The following is a 19,853-nucleotide window of genomic DNA, read 5'->3' on the forward strand; positions in this document are numbered from 1 at the left end:
TTATGGCAGAAAGTTTGAACTGAATCAGCTCACTTAAAAATGCAGCTTGAACACAATTTGGTCTGTAAACACCACGATGCCACTAATTAGGGGACTGAAGCTATGACTACCGTAGGTTTTGCAACTGAAAAGGATTACAGCTATGTTATGAGAACTACGGGCTTGTGAGGAAGGGCTGCGTAAGGGTTGTCTGAAGTGAGTAATGCTGTGTCTTCCCTACACTGACAGCATACTGTACTGTTTCAGATATTAGACAGCACAAATAGAGGCACTTGTGCTCCCAGTACAAAACTGTCCATAGGTGACTCTGTAACATCCTGATCTTTGCTGCTATAGTGAAGAAGTAATCAACCAATTTTGTGGACATGGAACTAAAAAAGATAATGAAAAGAAAAGCAAGAAATCCAAAGGAGATAGGAGGCAGTTGTGGCAACTGTTTAAGCAAGTTATTCTGTATATAACACACCAGTATGAACCCCTGTTCTTTTAATCCAGATGATTACAAAAACTATTTCGCACAAAACCAAACTGAGCAGAGCCGAGGCCCCTGGCTGAAGTCAGAAAGTGCAGTACTTAAGAGAAGTCGTTTCAAACAGCATTGGTGCCTACTCAGACAAACCATAATAGCAAACTAGCAAGAAAATAATCATTTTATGAGCTAAAGATATTTTAGTTTGCTTTTGCTATCTGCCAATCCTGTAATGCACAATATACTGAGTAGGTTCATGTATAGGCAAAGAGTCTAGGAAAAGTCATCATTAAAGCATGTTTAGTTAGACCAGGGGTCAGGAAACTCTTTTAGAAGGGGGTGGGTTCACCGCCCCTCAAACCTTATGACAGACCGGACTGCGCACACGCAGCGGACGGGGGCTTATCTCCCCCTCTCCCCCAGCCCCTCCCTTCCCCTTGCTTTCCTACCTCCTCCGCCACACTGCGGTTGGGAACCGGCGGTGCTGGCAACACCTCTCCTTTCCAGGCCAGCTTTCCTGGGCACCAGGCGTGGGGCCAGCAGGCGCGTCAAGCTCTAGCCGAAGCCCTGCGAAGCGCCCATCATGAGGCCATGGACAGAGGCCATGGACAGAGAGGCTGGCAGGCGGGTGGCAAGTCCGAGCCGCACCTCAGCACGCAGGTGGCAAGGCTTTGGATTGGCTGGCACCAATCAAAGCCCAGCTCTCTCTGCAGGGCGGGGAGAAGCCAGGAGGAGGGAGGGAGGAGGCACCGCCACGATATGTGTGTGTGTGTGGGGGGAGAATGGTGCCTGGAAAAAATTGCAAAAAAATGGCACAGCCCGAACGATCATGCTGACCCAAGCGGTGATTCCAGGACCTTCCGTGGACTGGATCCAGAGGGCAATTGGGCCTGATCCAGCCCGTGGGCCTTAGTTTGCTAACCCATGAATTAGACCAACCAATACCTCCAAAATGGTATCTCAGGTACAGACAATCTGGGTTTCCTTAGGTTGGAATTTAATGTCTCCCTTAGCTAGTCTGCATTGCTGTGTAATGCAGTCAAGGGTGCCAGAATGACATAACATCTCTTGAGGACAAGCTCCTCCTCACATTTCCAATAGCATGTTTTTACCATGTAGGCAGCTACGAGAAGGAATGGTGTAAAGGCTTATTCTGACACACAAACAAGGTGAGGTCTGAATCTATATTTACTTCTTCTGCAACCACAATCACTATAGCCACAAAGCTGGCATGCCAAAACTCCCTCACCCTGAACATTCTCACCAGAGAGTTTCCTTCCCAACATCTCCTCCAACAAAGGGGTGGCAGAGCTCACTGGAGTGAGATGCCACCTGTATGTAAAGTTTAGCATAGTCTCAAGGGGCAGCTTGCTCCACACTGCTTTCCATGCTCCCTTTCTTTGACCAAGAACAACTAAATGGAGAACCACACACATTGGAAATATTCTACCAAGCTGTTTAGCTCATCTGAAGAGTTTTCTAGCTAGTGGTCCTGTTTAGTAGGACATGGCTAACTAGATGGCTCAATCACCACAAGGAAACGAAAAATGCATATCCTACTTGGGTGTGCAGGAATAACAGCAAAGCTTCTTGGACACTTGAGAATGTAACAAAACATGTCAGACAAACACTCTTGTGTGATATCCACTGGCTGCCTGAAAATCTAAAATCAAGCTAGCTGTGGGGGGGGGGGAGGAGGTAACAATGAGCAATCCTTCAGAGGTGTGAAGTAATCCCTGCCCTGGACAGGTACTTGGAAATGCTTTTGAGCCTCTGCCAGAGGCTTGAATAAGAATATTAATATTCCCTACGTATACAGCGGGGTGGTACCTCTAGTTACGAACTTACCATATTTTGTGCTCCATAAGACACACTTTTTTCCTCCTAAAAAGTAAGGGGAAATGTCTGTGCGTCTTATGGAGTGAATGCACTGGACGGCAGAGGGATCTTGGCTGCTGCTGCAGTCACAAGCTGAGGGATGCCTCCGCAGCCAGAGTCATGGCTCTTGTCCATCGCTCACTGTGAAGCAAGCAGAGCAAGAGCCGCTGACATGCTCTGCGCAGCTCTCACTTTTCTTGCTTTAAAGCAAGAGCCGCAGAGAGCGTGTCAACGGCTCTTGCTTTGCTGGCTTTATAGCGAGGCTTCTGTCCGTCCCTCCTCCCGCCTTGCTGTAAAGCCAGCAGAGCACCTGTCCCAGTGTCTCCTCCTCCTCTTTTACAGCGAGGCAGGAGGAGGTATGGGCAAGCAAAGCGAGAGCCGCTTACACGCTCTGCTCAGAATATATTTTTTCTTGTTTTCCTCCTCTAAAAACTAGGTGCGTCTTATGGTCAGTTAAGTCTTATGGAGCGAAAATTTTGGTAATTTGTTCCAGAGGTCCATTCCTGAAACTGTTCTTAACTAGAGGCGTGCTTTCGCTAATGGGGCCTCTTGCTGCTGCTGCGCTGCCGGCACACGATTTCCGTTCACATCCTGGGGCAAAGTTCTCAACACGAGGTAACTCTTCCAGGTTAGCGGAGTTTGTAACCTGAGGTACCACTGTACTCCTCTTTTCCCTAAGTGTTTGCATCCTGTGAAATAAGCCTGATTCAGGAGGAGCTATCACTGCCCATATTCTTAATTTTAGCTGCTACCTTAGTAAAACAAGCTCCAGCAAAAACTACTGATTGGAACTATATGGTTTCTTTCATTTGTTTAATTGTGTGTGCATGTGCATCTATACCTATTCAGAGATGTGTGTGTTGCAGTCTTTAAATTAATATATAAAGCCATTTCAAGAGTGCTTTAATTTTGTTCCGTATACCTTGCTCACCAAGCTCCTTCTCTTCCCTTTTTAGTTTTCTAAACACTCTAGCGAAACAAACAACTTGATCCCAAACATACTCAACTTGGAAAGCAGTCCTGCTGATTTAAGTAGAGTTTCTGCTGCAATTCTTATGATTACAGCCCAGGAGGCACTGTATCATTCAAAACATATCATAGAGCCAGTACGGCACAGGGATACAAGTAGTTGAATCCCCAAACAGCTATAAAATAAGTAAGATGACATCTTTAATAGATGAGTTTCTCCTGCAGTAGGAAATAAGAGTGGCTCCCAAAAGAGAATTCTGTGTAATTTGGAATCTGGCTTGCTTCTGCACCAAAGAAGGTCTAATAAAATACTACCTTGCTGGTCTGGAGTTAATCCCTGAAACTAATGCAGCTATAAATGTCTTGAAGAAGCCCTAATAGAAGTTGTTGCTTAGAATACACCAAAGCACTTCCATACATGGTTAGACAGGGACAGCAGGATGCACAAACGGTCAACAGTGGGGAAGAAAGAGGAAAGTTTCCAAGTTGCAATACTGCAATATTTCTAAACTTAATTGGGGAAAAAATGTGTTTTACCGTATCAAAATGAGTCTGTCCTTCTCAGATGGATGGTCATCAAGCCACCGGGAATAACGTGCAATGGTCCACTCTGCTCTCTTTCACAGGAAATAAATAAATATAAATATATATTATTTCTAGACATATTCACATACTGGGCAAAAGTTAATGGCAACAGCCTTTCACGGGTTAGTATACAGTAATCAGTAGCAATTCATAGACTGTTTAGCGCTCAGCCACATAGGACTGTAAAAAAACAGTTGCTTCTCCGCAGCACTTTGGCTTGGGCAACTGTTCTGGAAACATGTAAAAGAATAGCTCAGAACAAATTAAATGGCCACTTAGTCTTGGGACTGGGTTAAACCACAGAGCCTAGGACTTGCTGATCAGAAGGTCAGAAGTTCGAATCCCCGCGACGGGGTGAGCTCCTGCTCCTGCTCCTGCCAACCTAGCAGTTCGAAAGCACATCAAAGTGCAAGTAGATAAATAGGTGCCGCTCTGACGGGAAGGTAAACGGCATTTCCGTGCGCTGCTCTAGTTCGCCAGCAGTAGCTTAGTCATGCTGGCCACATGACCCGGAAGCTGTACGCCGGCTCCATTGGCCAGTAAAGCGAGATGAGTGCCGCAACCCCAGAGTCTTTACCCTTTTTAAATTAGTCTCAACTACGGATTAAACAAGAGAGGAGGAAGGTGTGGCTCTACATGTTTATAGACTAGAGTCCTCATCATCCCTGACATTGGCCAGGCTGGCTGGGGCTGAAGGATTGAAGTATCGTCTCTGATGATTTCCTTTGTGGCTGTTGAATTGCGAAAGCATTCTATTTCCAGAAGTTAACCAGGATGGAAAACGCCTGTGGTCTGCCGTGTACTCATAAAACCAACCCCACAAGCTGCAACCTGAGCATTGCTACGAAACAGCATTGGCGACAGCAATTTGAGAGAAACGGTTTTCCACCACTGGTAGAGTATATGGTGAGAAAAGGCTGCATAAAGTAATTACCTGGAACGGGGATTTTAATTCAGGTGGTGCTCTTGTAAATAAGAACTGAATAACGGTACTGAATGGAATGATATCTCCCACGGCCGGGCTGTTGACGATATGCTCACTAGTCTGGAACAGCATTGGTCTGCGGGGGATAAAGATGATACAGTTAAAAGGAAAGAAGATTATAATTTACTAGGAAAATGACTCTTGTGGTGGATTAAATTCCACATTGCAACAGGCTCTTCGAATAGGTACTTCACTTTTTCTCATAGGATTGAATGATGGCCGTTCACTTGCATAGAAAAATGCAGAGACACAAACAAGGTTGGAATGGGAGTTGAACCTGCGGTTGCCTCTTCGAGTCTCCCATTTCTTGGCAAATGTTTTGCCTCCACCCATAACAGTGTTGCCTATTGTAGCTGATTTGCCCCCCGCAAAAGGGCCCACAAGTATCTGCCCACAAAGGGACAGAACCCAAGGAAAGCTTCATTTTATCCATGCCACTCTAATAACACACACACAGCACCTTAAAAACAAAAGCCTGTTCCTTCCCATGCAGCAGTTGTTTTCCGCTTTGCTTCATCGTCATTATGGAATTTGGTAAGCGATTGTTTGTAGTAACAGCAGCTTATTATTTAATTAAACAAAAACACTGCATCTCAAATCCTCTAATATCAGGGTAGGGGGCTGAGTGTAACTGCAGCTCATCAGCATAAGAACTGAGATCCACAACAAAAAGCAAAAAGGTGCAATTTAGCTGACATTTGCATGACAAAATTCTCCCAAGTTATAGTTACACTCTGAATAAAATGTTCAAGGAAAAAGCACTAATTTGTTGGTAATTTTCACATGGTGCTGCCAGAAGGTTTTAATTAAATCCCAAATAAATTGGCAACGATTTAAATTCTTCATTACCTGGTGCCAGCTGCGAAAAATATTTTGAAGGCAATATACCTGAATGATCTTAGGAGTCTGTAGGATATTCCCAGATCAGAGAGCCGTCTGCAGAGGGGAGCGACTGCTAACTCCATCTGTCAGAGAAAACGAATTGCACTTCAGTCAGATATTCAAAGCCCTGGGCCAAACCAGCCAGTCAGGAATTGAGGAAAGCAGATTTTCAGCCAGCAAATTTCATGAACTAGAACCAGTTTTTACCAGCAGAATTTCTGGCAACAATCGGGCAACAACCTACAACCATGAGCATGCAATCAGATGGAAAGGACCCATTCCAATCATGGGATGAAGCCATGGAATTGGAAAACCAATGTCACTGCTGCTACCATGTAAACAGAACCACCGTCAGCTATTTTAGGACCACCAGGAATGAATCTCGTTTTACTGCCAAATTAAGAATATACCAAGAAAGAAAAGCCCACAGCTTATTCATTTATGACAGATGAAATAATACCTGTAATATAAACAACCAGCATCTCCTCTGCATACACAAGAGTTTTTTTGGAAGAGTCTTCTTTTGGAAAGAAGAATATATCTGTACAACCAACTCCTTTGGTTTATCTGTAATTTACTCTATCCAAAAGAACAATATAATTTCTTACAGTCCCTAGGTTAAACAGTTGTGCTTTGGCAAATTAAGAGTGGATCTTTTTATTCTAACTAATGGAGATTTGATTACTATTTTTGCTCGTTAACACTTGTCCATTTTCCCCTCTACACTAAGCTCACAACTCTTGTCTTAAAAGAGTATTTTTGTGTGTGCCAGATACTGCAAAAATATTGTGGGGTTTCCTTCCTCGGTTCTGACTTCATCATGTTCACATTTCAGTCTCTTAATCATACAGAGCTGCACAGCTTTTAAAGTGCAAAATATGACTCGCAACCTAAAAAACTCCAAATTACTGTAACCTTAGCGCACTTGGCTTTCTTATACAGCAACAAAGCTCTTCATAATGAGGAGGTCAGAATGTACAACAATTCCCAGATGATGTCTCATGATATGTATAAATGTCAGGGAAATGTCATTTCAGAGTACATTACTGACCCCAGCAAATTCTTTCCAGGCCAGACGGGATTGTGAAAATTGAGCCAGGCATCCACACAAGCCATTTCCCCCCCTTTTACCCATATCTTTCAAGTTCGTATCTTTACAGACATTAATGTTTTGACTGCTAGATATAAAAACAGTCGAATTCCCCAGTGATTAGGGTGCCATGGATGTAACTTTAAACATTTTTGGATATACATCCTGTCCACCATTTCTAAGGTGAGACTTACAAATATCTCCCTTTCACACTTTTCTTATTTAAGTTCAGTGTTACTTATGGTCTGTAGACCTTCAAATTCCAAACGCAAATATTTGGAAAAAGAAACTTAAAAACAGAAGGAAGTTCATAACAGGCTGATCTTACAACCCACACTTAGCATGTTTTCTGCATTTTCCAGTGTTGGCGCCCTGTTTCCTTTACGTCATCCCAGCAAGGGATGCCTGGCACCAAAGTGATTTAGTACATATATATCCTGCCTTTCTTCCATGATGGAACTTGAGCTAGTGAACATGAGGCTCCTATTGATGCACTGACTAGGCTTTCTTAGCCTCAGAGAAGTAGCTGCATTATGTGTCCTCAGAACAGACACAACTTTATCTTTTTTAGAACCAAAATACAGTGGTGCCCCGCAAGATGAATGCCTCGCAAGACGAAAAACCCGCTAGACGAAAGGGTTTTCCGTTTTTCGATGCGCTTCGCAAGACGAATTTCCCTATGGGCTTGCTTCGCAAGACGAAAACGTCTTGCGAGTCTTGCGATTTTTTTCGCTCCCCCCCCTTTTCTAAGCCGCTAAGGCGCTAATAGCCTTTTAGCCGCTAAGCCGCTAAGCCTTTAATAGCCGCTAAGCCGCTAATAGGGTTGCTTCGCAAGACGAAAAAACCGCTAGACGAAGAGACTCGCGGAATGGATTATTTTCGTCTTGTGAGGCACCACTGTACCTATTAATTTGTTCAGGCGTTTCAAATGACACCTCTGTGTGCATGTATGTTTTTTCTTATTAACTATTGGTTTTCCGTGGTTTGTTATCTTGGTCACTAATGTTTTGGTGGTTTATTATTTTCAGTATGGCTGACTGAATGCTCTTAAGTATTAATCTCTCTGGGAATCCCAAGTGGAATACAAATGTATGCATACATAAAATGTAAAAAAGTACTGGAAGTAACATTGTTATCTGGCCCTACATTTTAAGTCCCCTGTTTCAAGGACAAATGTAAAACAGAATGTACATATATATATATATATATATATATATATATATATATATATATATATATATGCAGGTTTTGGTGTCCTCGGGTGTCTTCCCGTGTAAAAGTTGGGGTGTCTAGGCGACGTTTCGACGAGGTCTCACTCGTCATCTTCAGGCTGGTGCTTTCGGCTTCTTGTTACTGGAACAGAGCAGGATCTCAGTGTTTGAGTTCCTATAAATACTGTTGAGGGGGTGTGGTGTATAGCCTCCAATGTTCTGGGCAGAGAGGAAGTTCCCAGGCTAGTGTGCCTTTTCTTCTTTTGTTCCTTAATTACTTGAGGGATATCTTGAGTGATTTCTTGGGTGATATCCTGAGTACCACTTAGGTGGGTCATTAGGTGTGGATTAGTTGCTAAAGTCTTTGTGTCTTGACCTCTTGAACTTTGTGAAGAGTTTTTCTGAGAAGATGGCTGTACTGCACTTAGTTGTGCTCTGGCTTGGCTTCGTGTATAGGGGCGAGCTGTGGTTTTGTGGCCTGTGTCAGCCAGATCTGTGTAGGTACCTAAGTGGTACTCAGGATATCACCCAAGAAATCACTCAAGATATCCCTCAAGTAATTAAGGAACAAAAGAAGAAAAGGCACACTAGCCTGGGAACTTCCTCTCTGCCCAGAACATTGGAGGCTATACACCACACCCCCTCAACAGTATTTATAGGAACTCAAACACTGAGATCCTGCTCTGTTCCAGTAACAAGAAGCCGAAAGCACCAGCCTGAAGATGACGAGTGAGACCTCGTCGAAACGTCGCCTAGACACCCCAACTTTTACACGGGAAGACACCCGAGGACACCAAAACCTGCATTCCTGTACCCGTGAAAATCTACGAAAGCATATATATATATATATATATATATTCCAATAATTGGTGTGCCATGGACTATGTTGTGTATCAAAATTCAGGGCTCTAGCTTACTTTAGGAATTTCAGTATCTCTCACGAATGAGTCGCCCAGGGTCAAAGAAGACATGGCTTTAATCATGTTTTTGGTTATTTTTAAGGATGCCCAAATACTAAGTCCCAGCTACCTTTCTTGAAACTGGCATGAAATGGGAGGGCTATTGAGAAATAGAAGGAATAAACCAAAACAAAGCAAGAAAAATTGCAAGTAGGAGATGGGCAGGGGGAGAATTAGAAACTAGAGATTCACAGGTTTACTTAAAACTTCCCTCCCAAAGAACAAGAGCACAGAGATTGCTAGCGAGCAAACATAATAAATATGTTTTTGGAAAGATAATGGACTCATTTTATGGTTACAACCTGGGCTATTTTTTCAGCTGGAACTCAGTTCCAGCACCTACAAATGCCATTTTTAATCTTTCTATGCAAGAAACTTGCCACCATTTTTATTTTTATTTTAGAATCTGTCTCTCAGTTGTACTCCACAGTCCCTCTAAACTATGTAACTGCCATTAATACAGACTAAGGTTTCTTTTCAGCAGTACACAGCCTCAAGGTTTCTGCTCTCAAACTCAAATTTTGGCAGCTGAAATCTAACTAATCCTAATTTATCACAGTCATTATAATCGGACTTTGCTTGTCATGTATACAGAATATAAATATTTTTAGGTGGAGAAGAGCTTGTGGAACACTGAAGCAGCATGTGTTTGTATGTCTCGGGGCATAGCATTTCTAATTCAATGTGTAGTTCGGTGTACAGTGGTGCCTCGCAAGACGAAATTAATCCGTTCCGTGAGGCTCTTCGTATAGCGGTTTTTTCGTCTTGCGAAGCAAGCCCATTGACAGCTTAGCGGATTAGCGCTACAGCTGTCAAGCGGCTTCCAGCGATCAGCTGTTAAGCGGCTTATCAGCGGAACAGCTGATAAGCGGCTTAGCGGCTTAAAAAAAGGAAGAAAAAAGAGAAAAAAACCCGCAGGGGGATGCAAGATTTTTTCCGTCTTGCGAAGCAACCCCATAGGGGAATTCGTTTTACGAAGCGCCTCCAAAACGGAAAACCCTTTCGTCTAGCGGGTTTTTCGTCTTGCGAGGCGTTCGTCTTGCAGGGCACCACTGTATATGAGGAAATAAAATCAACACTGTCTCCCTTTCATCTATCTACCTGTGCAAAATCAGCAGCAAGCCGCATTTTTCCGCCTTCGCCGAGAGGCCTTAGTAGGCTGGCATTGCGAATGAAAAGCTCAATTGCTCTCTGGGCAATGGCCTCTGTGCTCTCATAGACAAAATCGTAGCATTCAAAGTGTCTGAAGTAGTCATTCATGACTCTTGCGATGAAGCCCTGTAGTTCTTTCATGTACAGAGAACAAGGGACATCGGGCTTTTCTGAAGTGGGTAGCGACCTATCAAAAGAAACAAAGAGGATAACGAATGTTAATTTCATGTTTGTATCAACTGTAACCACGCCACTGCGCTGCTTCACCTTTGTCCTGTGAAAGACAACTACAATGGCTGCATGCATCAAACCATCATATTTGTACAGGAATAAGCTGTGTCTGAAACACCTTTTCCTCACATTAACTGCAGTTTTACAAGGAAAATGTGAACCATTCTAGTGGTGTTTTCTCCTCCTCTTCCCCCCTCCAAGTCTGGAGCATTTTCATCAGCCGGAAGCTGAAAAGCTCTAAATTTAAATGGCACAGCTGTTGGTATAATTCTCTAATAATAGACCACATCATACATATTGTGGTGTTAAAAGTCCAGCCTGCCTCCAAACCCTCACTAAGTCTGCTCTTGACTTAAATTGCTCAGAGATTATATGCACAGATGCCTCCAATCTGGGCAGAACCAGTCCAGGATACAAGCTGTAGTAGTAACAAGGCAACAGCAAGGACCAGACTTCAAGAACCCATATCTCAGAGGATTTAGTCAGTAAAGTGAGTCAACAGGTCACATTAGAAGTCTTCTAGTCCAAGCAATTGACCTTCCCCCCAATTCTATTCAAAGTGGCCCCACTTTAGAAAGGGATAAGGGCCTACATAAGTTCCAGTCATATACAATAAACCAAAAATGTTTTTCAGAAGTCCATGTTCTCTCCTCTGGATTCCTTCATAGAGGAGGATAAGCAATTACAGTCGTACCTTGGAAGTCAAACGGAATTCGTTCCAGAAGTCCGTTTGACTTCCAAAATGTCCGGAAACCAAAGCGTGGCTTCTGATTGGCCGCAGGAAGCTCCTGCAGCCAATCGGAAGCAGCGGAAGCCCCATCGGGTTCCAAAGAACGTTCGCAAACTGGAACACTCACTTCTGAGTTTGCGGCATTCGGGAGCCAAAATGTCCGAATACCAAGGCATTCAGAATCCAAGGTACGACTGCACAGCTGAAGCAGAATGGAGCTGGGACAGAAAACTTCACAAACTTCTCTCAAAACTAGCATTCATTGTACTTCTGAGTACTTACCCACCAAGGTAAGATGAAGGGCAAAGCTGCTAACATTTTTTTTTTTGGGGGGGGGGGGGAAACAGCCTAAGAACTCAAGGATGGAAGCCTGAATAAGACTGCTTGGCTCATTCAACAGAAGACTGAAATGCCTGCAGTGGAGTTCTCTTACGCCAACTCAACTATTAACCTGAGCAAAGTGATGTTCGCGCCTTAATCCAGAGATGGATTAAGACCTTTAGAGGTCCTTAGCACTTAAAAAATTTTGGTGCCCCATATATATCTAGTTCAAAATGTAAATAATAATAAACCGTAAAATGAAATTTTATTTCTCGAAATGAAATGAAACCTACAGTAAGATGGAAAATGTTGATTTCTGTATACTTCCACTTCATTTATATTTGAAAAATGTTCTCCTATTTTCCCTAACTAAAAAGTCTTTGATCAGATCCTCAAAACAAATCTTATGCAGCATATCCGCTTCTATAATTAGTAGAGATAGGGCATCCAGCCTGATTAGTTGCATAGTTGTTCTGTTGGGATTTTTAAATATACCTCAAGTCAGAAAATGAACGCTCAGTTAAGCAATTTGTGACCATTAATGATAAAATGCTAAAACCATTAATTCTAAAATTAGTTCTAAAAGTCTGGATATGGACATTATCTGTGCAGTCCCCCTTCCCCTAAGCACGTGCTTATTTTACTTTACTTCAGAGAAGGCCCAGGTTCCCCCAGCATGTCCAAATATATGTGATACGAAAATAAATGCAAGTGGAATCCCTGCTCCCTATCAACACTCAGAACTCCTTCCCAGCTGAGAATCATGCTAATATAGAAGAAAACCTTTCAGGCTTGAAAGACCCCAGTGAAGGGAGAGACAAGTGAAAACCTGCTTCTATGTAAACAGAGATCAACTAGCATTTATTTCTTGAAAATAATTTTGTGCATCCAGTCAATTCTCACATTCTACTGTAACTTTAAATGTTAAAAACAAAATAATAAAAACAAGTAGCTTAAAAAAAAAATCCTCACTGGAAAATCCTCTTCTCACATTTCATTTTAAAAAGTGTGTCCATATTTACTTTCTGGGCAGACAAATGATTTCAGCAGCCAGAATTCCTGCTCCTTCTCCCACTAACAGCACAGGCTGGCTGCTGAGGCAAGCACTTTTGCCGCAAGGTAATAAATCTCTGGGGTTTTCGATATGGTGTCCGTATCGTACACATGTCTAAAACAACACTGAGGTAGTGACTCCATTACCCAGAAAAGTCCTCCTGATGCATAGTGATGATAATAGCCTCTATCGAGTCTCCAACTGAGTTCAGCAAAGGTTGCACAGCATTTCCCATCAAATCATAGACTGTCTACAAGAAGGATAACCAAGGAGGAAAAAGAATGAGTAAAAAAACCACACAAGACATCAATATGCTGTCCTTGAATACTAAGAGATAAATAAATTACAAAAACTTTGTCAAGTTAATTCTGAACAGTGCTGTTCTGTGCCACGACATAGTTTGTGTATTTATACAGATATATCTATATAGATGTGTTGTGCGATATATTTTGAACCTATATATACATGAAAAGTTAAACGTATTGTGCAACTTAACTCGAAATCTTCCCAACTCCTTATGTGGAGCAAAGGCTGAACAAGGGCCAACAATAAAAGAGGCACTTATAACAGGACAAATTCTTCAGGCAAGTATAACATGATGTGACAACCGTTTCAAGATCTTTCTACAAACTGAAGTTTCTGACCAGTATCGGACCAGTTCCACCATTCAAATATGTACGCTTCCTCTTGTGGTACTTTTTAAATTATGCTGACAATATCGTTTGAAACTAGGGGCTTTTCCTGGAAAGAAGGGCAGGCCAATATATTCCACTATTATCTTAATATGTAATTAAAGATCAACATAATGAGCTCTAGGCCCCATCCTTCAAAGGAGGTGGTGAATGTTTTTCTTTCAACCTACATTCACACACTGAAAAGCAGTGGATTGGGAAGACCATGGATGAAAACGAATGGAAAGCTGTCTCCAGGGAGAAGTTAAACATGAAAAATGAAAGCCCCAGGAAAGAGGAATCATCACTTTTAATGGTGAAAAGGTAGGCAGTTTTCCTCTGCCTTGCTATCATTCAAGTGCTGCCTAAGAGCCTCTGCTAAACGTTGAGCACTTAGCTAATTCATCCTCACCTAACACAGACAGCAAATTATCTCAAGAACAAACATGAATAGATAGGTTTTCCTGCAGGACAACACCACAAATGTTGCAAGCAAATGAATGTGGCTTAGTTTAAAGTAAGGGGGGGGACACACAGCAGGTTTCAAATCTATGTAATATTGGTGACTTTTAATATTCACCTACCTTCAAGGCTGTGCTAATAGTTTCCTCTGAAGAGGCTGGAAATGCACTTTGGCAGGATATTACCTAAAAAGAGATGCAGAGATGCTCAATCATATAGTGAGACCCTGGTGAAGCCAACACTCTCTTCCTGCTGCTCATCACTGGGCCCCTCCTTGGCCAGGCTCTGGGTACCAGCAAATGTTGGTCTCAGGGCTCCTCCCTCTAGATCAGGGATCAAGTGTCAGAGCGTGTGAAATAAATATCCTCTTTATTTGATTATGGATCTCCAGAGGCTAAGCCAGCAAGCAGGAATCTCCCATCACAACGGGACCCTGCAATCTCTATCGTCTCTGGCATCCATGAAAGCCACACATACGGTTTCTACACTGACTTGTGCATGGATAACTAACTGCATGATATACATAAAATGCCACAAAATGTCACTAATCACACCGTCCCTCTTGGACCTCCATGATTTTTAAATACAGAACTGAAAAAAATTCACCTCCTAAATGCTTCCATATCTTTCCCCCAAGCTGACAGCATTTTTAAAAAAGCTATGGAGCCAACATCTTGTGACACAAAAACCCATCTGTTCCTCCATAACTATTTCTAACTTGTTCAGCGTTCACATTCAAGTAAGGTCCTAGCAATTTCTATACTTTTCCAAATTTCATTTCAAGATTTATTTGTGTGTGTGTGTGTGTGTGTGTGTGTAACACTAACACAAGCATTCCAAAGTGGGTAACACAAAACTCATGAGAATGATTTACACTCTGCAATGTGATATAGAAATCAGGGATTTTAAAATATTTGTTTTTGTTTCTTATGGTTTTAAGATATGGCTTCTAATGTAAACACTAATCTAAATGCTATGGCTGACATCTGAAAAGAAATCCAGCTAGTTCTGTGTGTTCGAGGGGGGCTTTGAGTTCGTACTTTTCAAAACCGTGCAGCAATTCCATACGACAACTTTTCCCAACCCAGTGCCATCCAGATGTTGTAGACTACATCTCCCATCATCCTTGATCGTGGCCAGACTGCCTAGGACCACAACAGCTGGAACACATCAGGTTGGGCAAAGGTGCCATAGAGCGGCCAAAGCAGTCTCAAAATGGAGGAGACTTTCCAATGAAATTTGTGACACGGCATGAGAGACGATTGTTTAAAGAGGCTTTGGAATCCAAAATACCACAGCTTGGATCCGAGCTCGTATCACTTCTTATACAAAGCCCAAAGGGGCTCTTTTGTAATGTTCTGCAACGGTTCATAATTTAGGCAAGTGAATTCAAGGACATATACAGTATTATCCTGAACTCCATTACAGTTTCCTAAATTAACAGAAAACTCAAAAGATAGCATCTTTAGGAGTAAAGCACTAATAAGCAAAGAAACACTGAAGAAGGCAGACATATCAAATCTATGAGAGAGAGCTTGGTGGGTGGGAAACTAGGTTCTAGCCAATTATTCAAGGAGACCATTTCAGAAGTGTTTACACATTGTCTCCAATTCAATTCGGGATTTGTGGTGAAGAATTAAAACCACAACTTAACAATGATTATGTTTAAAGTATCCCTGCCACTTACTTTAAGAACCGACTGGTGTAACCTGTACAATGAATTCACTACAGCCACGTTCCTCCTTTGACCTTCTGTTAACGGCCCAATCACCTGGCTGGCTTCTCCTTGCGTCGACAGCTGCAAGTAAAGCATACAAGTCATGCAAACTATTTCCTTTTAAGTACACTAATCCAAATAAATACAATTCTTCCCCTTAAAATGAAATGGGAAAATCAGGTTGCATTTAAAGGTAAAGGTACCCCTGCCCGTCCGGGCCAGTCGTGTCCGACTCTAGGGTTGTGCGCCCATCTCACTTAAGAGGCTGGGGGCCAGCGCTGTCCGGAGACACTTCCGGGTCATGTGGCCAGCGTGACGAAGCTGCTCTGGCGAGCCAGCACCAGCGCAGCACACGGAAACGGCATTTACCTTCTCGCTATAAAGCGGTACCTATTTATCTACTTGCACTTAGGGGTGCTTTCGAACTGCTAGGTGGGCAGGAGCTGGGACCGAACGACGGGCGCTCACCCCGCCGCGGGGATTCGAACCGCCGACCATACGATCAGCAAGTCCTAGGCACTGAGGTTTTACCCACAGCGCCACCCACGTCCCTTCAGGTTGCATTTAACACCACCTTAATTCCCAGCACAGAAAAACCGAGCTCTTCTGACGTGATTAACGACCTGAGCCTTTGATAAGGCTCCAAGCACGTTCCCATTATGCAGAGTATCCAGCACAGGGAAGAGACGAGAAGTCTGAGCTACATGCTAAGACTTTTATTGCTAACTACGCAGACAGAAAAGAAATATACACGCTCTCTCTGTGAAAGCAGAGAGCAACTGGAAAACAAAGGAACAGGAAACCAGTAACGTCACATCCGTCTCCTGACTTCCAACAGTATGGAATCTCTGGAATGCAAAACAGAGTCTTGTGACTCCAAGGACTGCACAGTGGCAACACACAGAAACCAACATCCTCCCCCTTTCTGTGAACATCACTGGGCAGTGTGTCAGTACAATCTCAGTACAAACCCAACAAAAGTGTCCTGGAACTGTTTGGGTTTTTTAATTCTATGGAAAATAACTTCCTGAATTTCAACATTTAGGGTTGCTTCTTGCCACACATTTTCTTAACATGGGATTATTCTCACGAGCTGTACAGGCGCATGAAATTATTATCTAAACAATGAAAGCAAGTGACAGGTTCTCCCAGCAGATTCAGGACCTGCAGCACTTTGAAAGCCTCACAGGGATACACCCAAGAGCCAGAGGATTTTATTTTTCCGATGTTACACAGGAACAGGAAGAATGCAGAACGATGCCACACTTCAGGCAGAACCATCTCTGCATAATATTGCCAGCAAGAAGAAAAATAGCATCTACAATCTATCAAGGGCGTGAGGCCACCCAATTATATATGCCACAGGGAACTTACCCAGTCAACCAGGAAACGTTAAGTTGAGAAACAGCCAGGCTGGTACAATTAAAAAATAGACTCAAGCATTCCCCACCACGGGCGACAGATACACTCATTGTCCCAACCTCCTAATAGGTCACTAGTAAAAAAACAACAACCTAGCAACATTAAAACATCAGGGAAAATCCTGAATTAAGGTTTAGCAAATAAAAGCATTATTTAATATTATTTCACAGCAATTTTTCAGTTGTCAAATAATGTTCCGAAACAAAAATGTACCTGTGGTGAATAAAAATATTGCTCTCTCTACACTGCAAACCCCATGTCTCATTTCCAAAATGGCTGTCAGCGGCTTACTAACACCAACCCGTTCCTTCAGGTGGGAATTAAATTCTGACAGAAAGTATCTAAACAGACATGCACAAATCTCCCTCGGAGGTATTTCACCTTCAGGAATGTTGATTCATTCTATTCTCCACATTGCTTCAGCAGAAAACACATTTTAGCAGAGCATACTGTGATGCAGATGGCACGTAGCACAGTTAAGAGCTAGAAGCCTCGGGACCTCTGTCAGATAAAAAAGAAGAAAATCCACTCATCCATAAATAGGGCTCTATAGTTTCCAGTAGCATTATCCTTTCAGGGACCATCGCTAACCTCAATCTGATTTAGGCAGACTTTGATGTTGTTTTGCGGTCTGAATTGAACGCTGCAATGAGTTTTGCAACGAAAATTAGGTGGGGCAGAAGTTTTTAAAAGGGAGGAAGAAAAAAGGAAGTTCACTAAATTGGCCAGTCATTTAATGCCATTAAGCATCTCAGACAATGCATCAAAACAGAACCATTCCTTAGACAAGGTACTAATTTCAGGACCCTGAAATTCATTAACGTCTCTTCCAGTAATCTTCTACCGTTAAATCTCCTCATGACAAGAGTCTGAGAAGCAGAGACAGACTTCGTGGGGAAGGCAAGCGTTAGAAGGTCCAGGTGCTGTAGAGTCCTTGGCTAGGGAACGGGCAAAATCGTTTGCAGTAGCAGTCAAGCTGATTTCAGACAAAGGCTTTCTTTTCATATGTTTCCAGCTCCGCATATTTTGAGTAAAACACCAATAGTTGCTCAAATGTTGAAGAAAGAAATGCTGGAGCAGCTTTTGGGAGGGAGGTGAAACAGCTTGCAGGGGAAATAGGGAAACCCAGCCAGATGGGCGGGGTATAAATAAATTATTATTATTATTATTATTATTATTATTATTATTATTATTATTATTCAAATGAACTCTGCTTACAGGCTGCTTAGGCCACCAGAATCTAGGTAAAGTTTCAATATTTTATAAATGGTTTTCATGAAAATATTGGTAAATGTAAGTTTGGTCTTAAATTATGATGGGTTAGGGCAGTGCTGGATTGCCAAATAGGCAGAGTACCGCTCTATGGGCCTTTCAGGGGCCCCGCGACAAAACATCAATATAATATTGATTTCATCTTGATCTTGTTGGTTGGTAAAGTAAAAAATGTATTAGAAGATAATTTGCTAGGCTCCTGGCGCCGCAAGATTTCGACTGCCTAGAGGCCTCCACAGGGTTAACTCTTGCCTTGGGCTAGGGACAGAAAGACCCGAGTTCAAATCCCCAGTCAGAAGACCTTGGTCAGTATTTCTCTTTGCTTAAATCCACCTCATAGAATTGTTGTGGGGAATTAAATGATGAATGGTTGAACCCATGTGCATCAACTTGAGTTTCTGGGGTTAAAAGGTGGAGCAAAAATTAAGGGAAAAGGCGATGCGGGGAGGGAAGGAAAGTGAACAAGGGAATGGGGTGGGCAAGAAAGGAGAAGGAGGAAGGTGCTGCTCCGCTGCAGGGTCAATGTGGCCCTTGGGCAAAGCGGTGGCAGCAGAGGAGCAATAGCTTGCTGCTCTCCAATGGGCTTGCTGCTCTCACACACAGGCTAGCAGAACAGCAAGTCTATTCGCCCACAGTGTAAAGCAGCAGTGAGGGAGCAGCTTCCTTCCTCTTCCTCCTCGATGCTGCGTTTCCTGGGTGCTGCCCGAAGCAGCTAGCTCACCCCATTCATTGGTGGGCCGGCCCTGGCTAGATCAATAGATATAGGAGAGAAACACATCCCTGAATGTGTCAGATGCTAAATGTCTGAGACGTGCGCAGCAGAGTAAGAGCCCCATGTCGTTAATTAAGCCAAGCGAAATCTTCAGATAGAGACTCAATTTCATAGGCATCCTCAGAGAGTTTTGTGTCTACCCAACTGTATTCTCACATTTCGGGGAACTGTAAATCTTGATCGTGAACCTTTCCAGGTTTCATGGTTCTGGGTCTAAGGTTCTAAAGAGAATGGTTTACACTGGCATGAATCAATTCAAATTTCCCTTTTTCATTTAAAGGAGTAGGAACAGTTTTTAAAAAACACACCAGTGACTTACATTTCTAAGTGGAAAGAGCAAGATTTACACATATTATTCATAATAATAATAGTGCATGCCATATTTCTGAAGTGTTCAGGGTATTTCATGCACATTAACAGTTCAAGAAACCCATACAGTGGGCTAATGCACTTATTCAACATTACAGATGAGAGGTTGAGACAGGCTGCCTGAGATAGGGAGAAAATGGCTGAGGTGATATTTTAACCTGGGGCATTCAATCTCACAGGTCATTCCTTTCAATGATATTACACTAGCTCAGTGCTTAGAGCAGATCAACAAAGGCTTCTTTCATGTGAGCTGAACACCAATGAGTCACAGTGAATTTAAATAAAATAGATTTATGGAAGTGTTGCTTTTGCACTGTTTCTAGTAAAACAAACTTGAATTTGTACTGATTACTGGAACGTACTGACTGTTTCCTGTAAGTCTGGATTAATTAATCAAGTTTTGTAATGGACTTGTTGAGAGTGATATTGCTGATATAGTTGTATCGCCTGCAAACCACTTTGAGTGCAGGATTTCAGAAAACAAGGTACATAAATAAACATGACTTTATGGGCTTAAGAATATCTGTCATAAGACACTGCCGTAGAATTTAAGAAGCAACAGATCACTTGCATGAATTATGCTGCACTTGGAAAACAAATATTAAGCTGCTCTGGGCATATGTGAGAATTTCATAATTTTATGTTCCAGTGT

At 42.6% G+C, this 19,853-nt stretch overlaps 1 protein-coding gene and 1 long non-coding RNA gene across 4 annotated transcripts in view; one reads left to right on the plus strand and one right to left on the minus strand.

Moving 5' to 3' along the window:
* Positions 1-19,853, minus strand: part of COG5 (component of oligomeric golgi complex 5) — a 170,493-nt gene that overhangs the window by 10,515 nt on the left and 140,125 nt on the right. For all 3 annotated transcript variants that reach the window (XM_081927685.1, XM_081927686.1, XM_081927684.1), the window contains exons 15-21: positions 15,337-15,447; positions 13,772-13,834; positions 12,663-12,766; positions 10,130-10,367; positions 5,775-5,851; positions 4,836-4,962; positions 3,854-3,933 (exon numbers count right to left, since the gene is read on the minus strand). In XM_081927685.1, the coding sequence (XP_081783811.1) occupies positions 3,854-3,933; positions 4,836-4,962; positions 5,775-5,851; positions 10,130-10,367; positions 12,663-12,766; positions 13,772-13,834; positions 15,337-15,447 (800 nt within the window). The remainder of the gene's footprint in view (positions 1-3,853; positions 3,934-4,835; positions 4,963-5,774; positions 5,852-10,129; positions 10,368-12,662; positions 12,767-13,771; positions 13,835-15,336; positions 15,448-19,853) is intronic.
* Positions 12,556-19,853, plus strand: part of LOC309379083 — a 30,309-nt gene continuing 23,011 nt past the window's right edge. Inside the window, exons 1-2 of the long non-coding RNA XR_014172356.1 lie at positions 12,556-12,581; positions 13,399-13,511. This is a non-coding gene — a long non-coding RNA (uncharacterized lncRNA). The remainder of the gene's footprint in view (positions 12,582-13,398; positions 13,512-19,853) is intronic.

Source organism: Podarcis melisellensis, assembly GCF_964234715.1.
Source record: "Podarcis melisellensis genome assembly, chromosome: 10".
In the NCBI taxonomy this organism is placed as follows: domain Eukaryota; kingdom Metazoa; phylum Chordata; class Lepidosauria; order Squamata; family Lacertidae; genus Podarcis; species Podarcis melisellensis.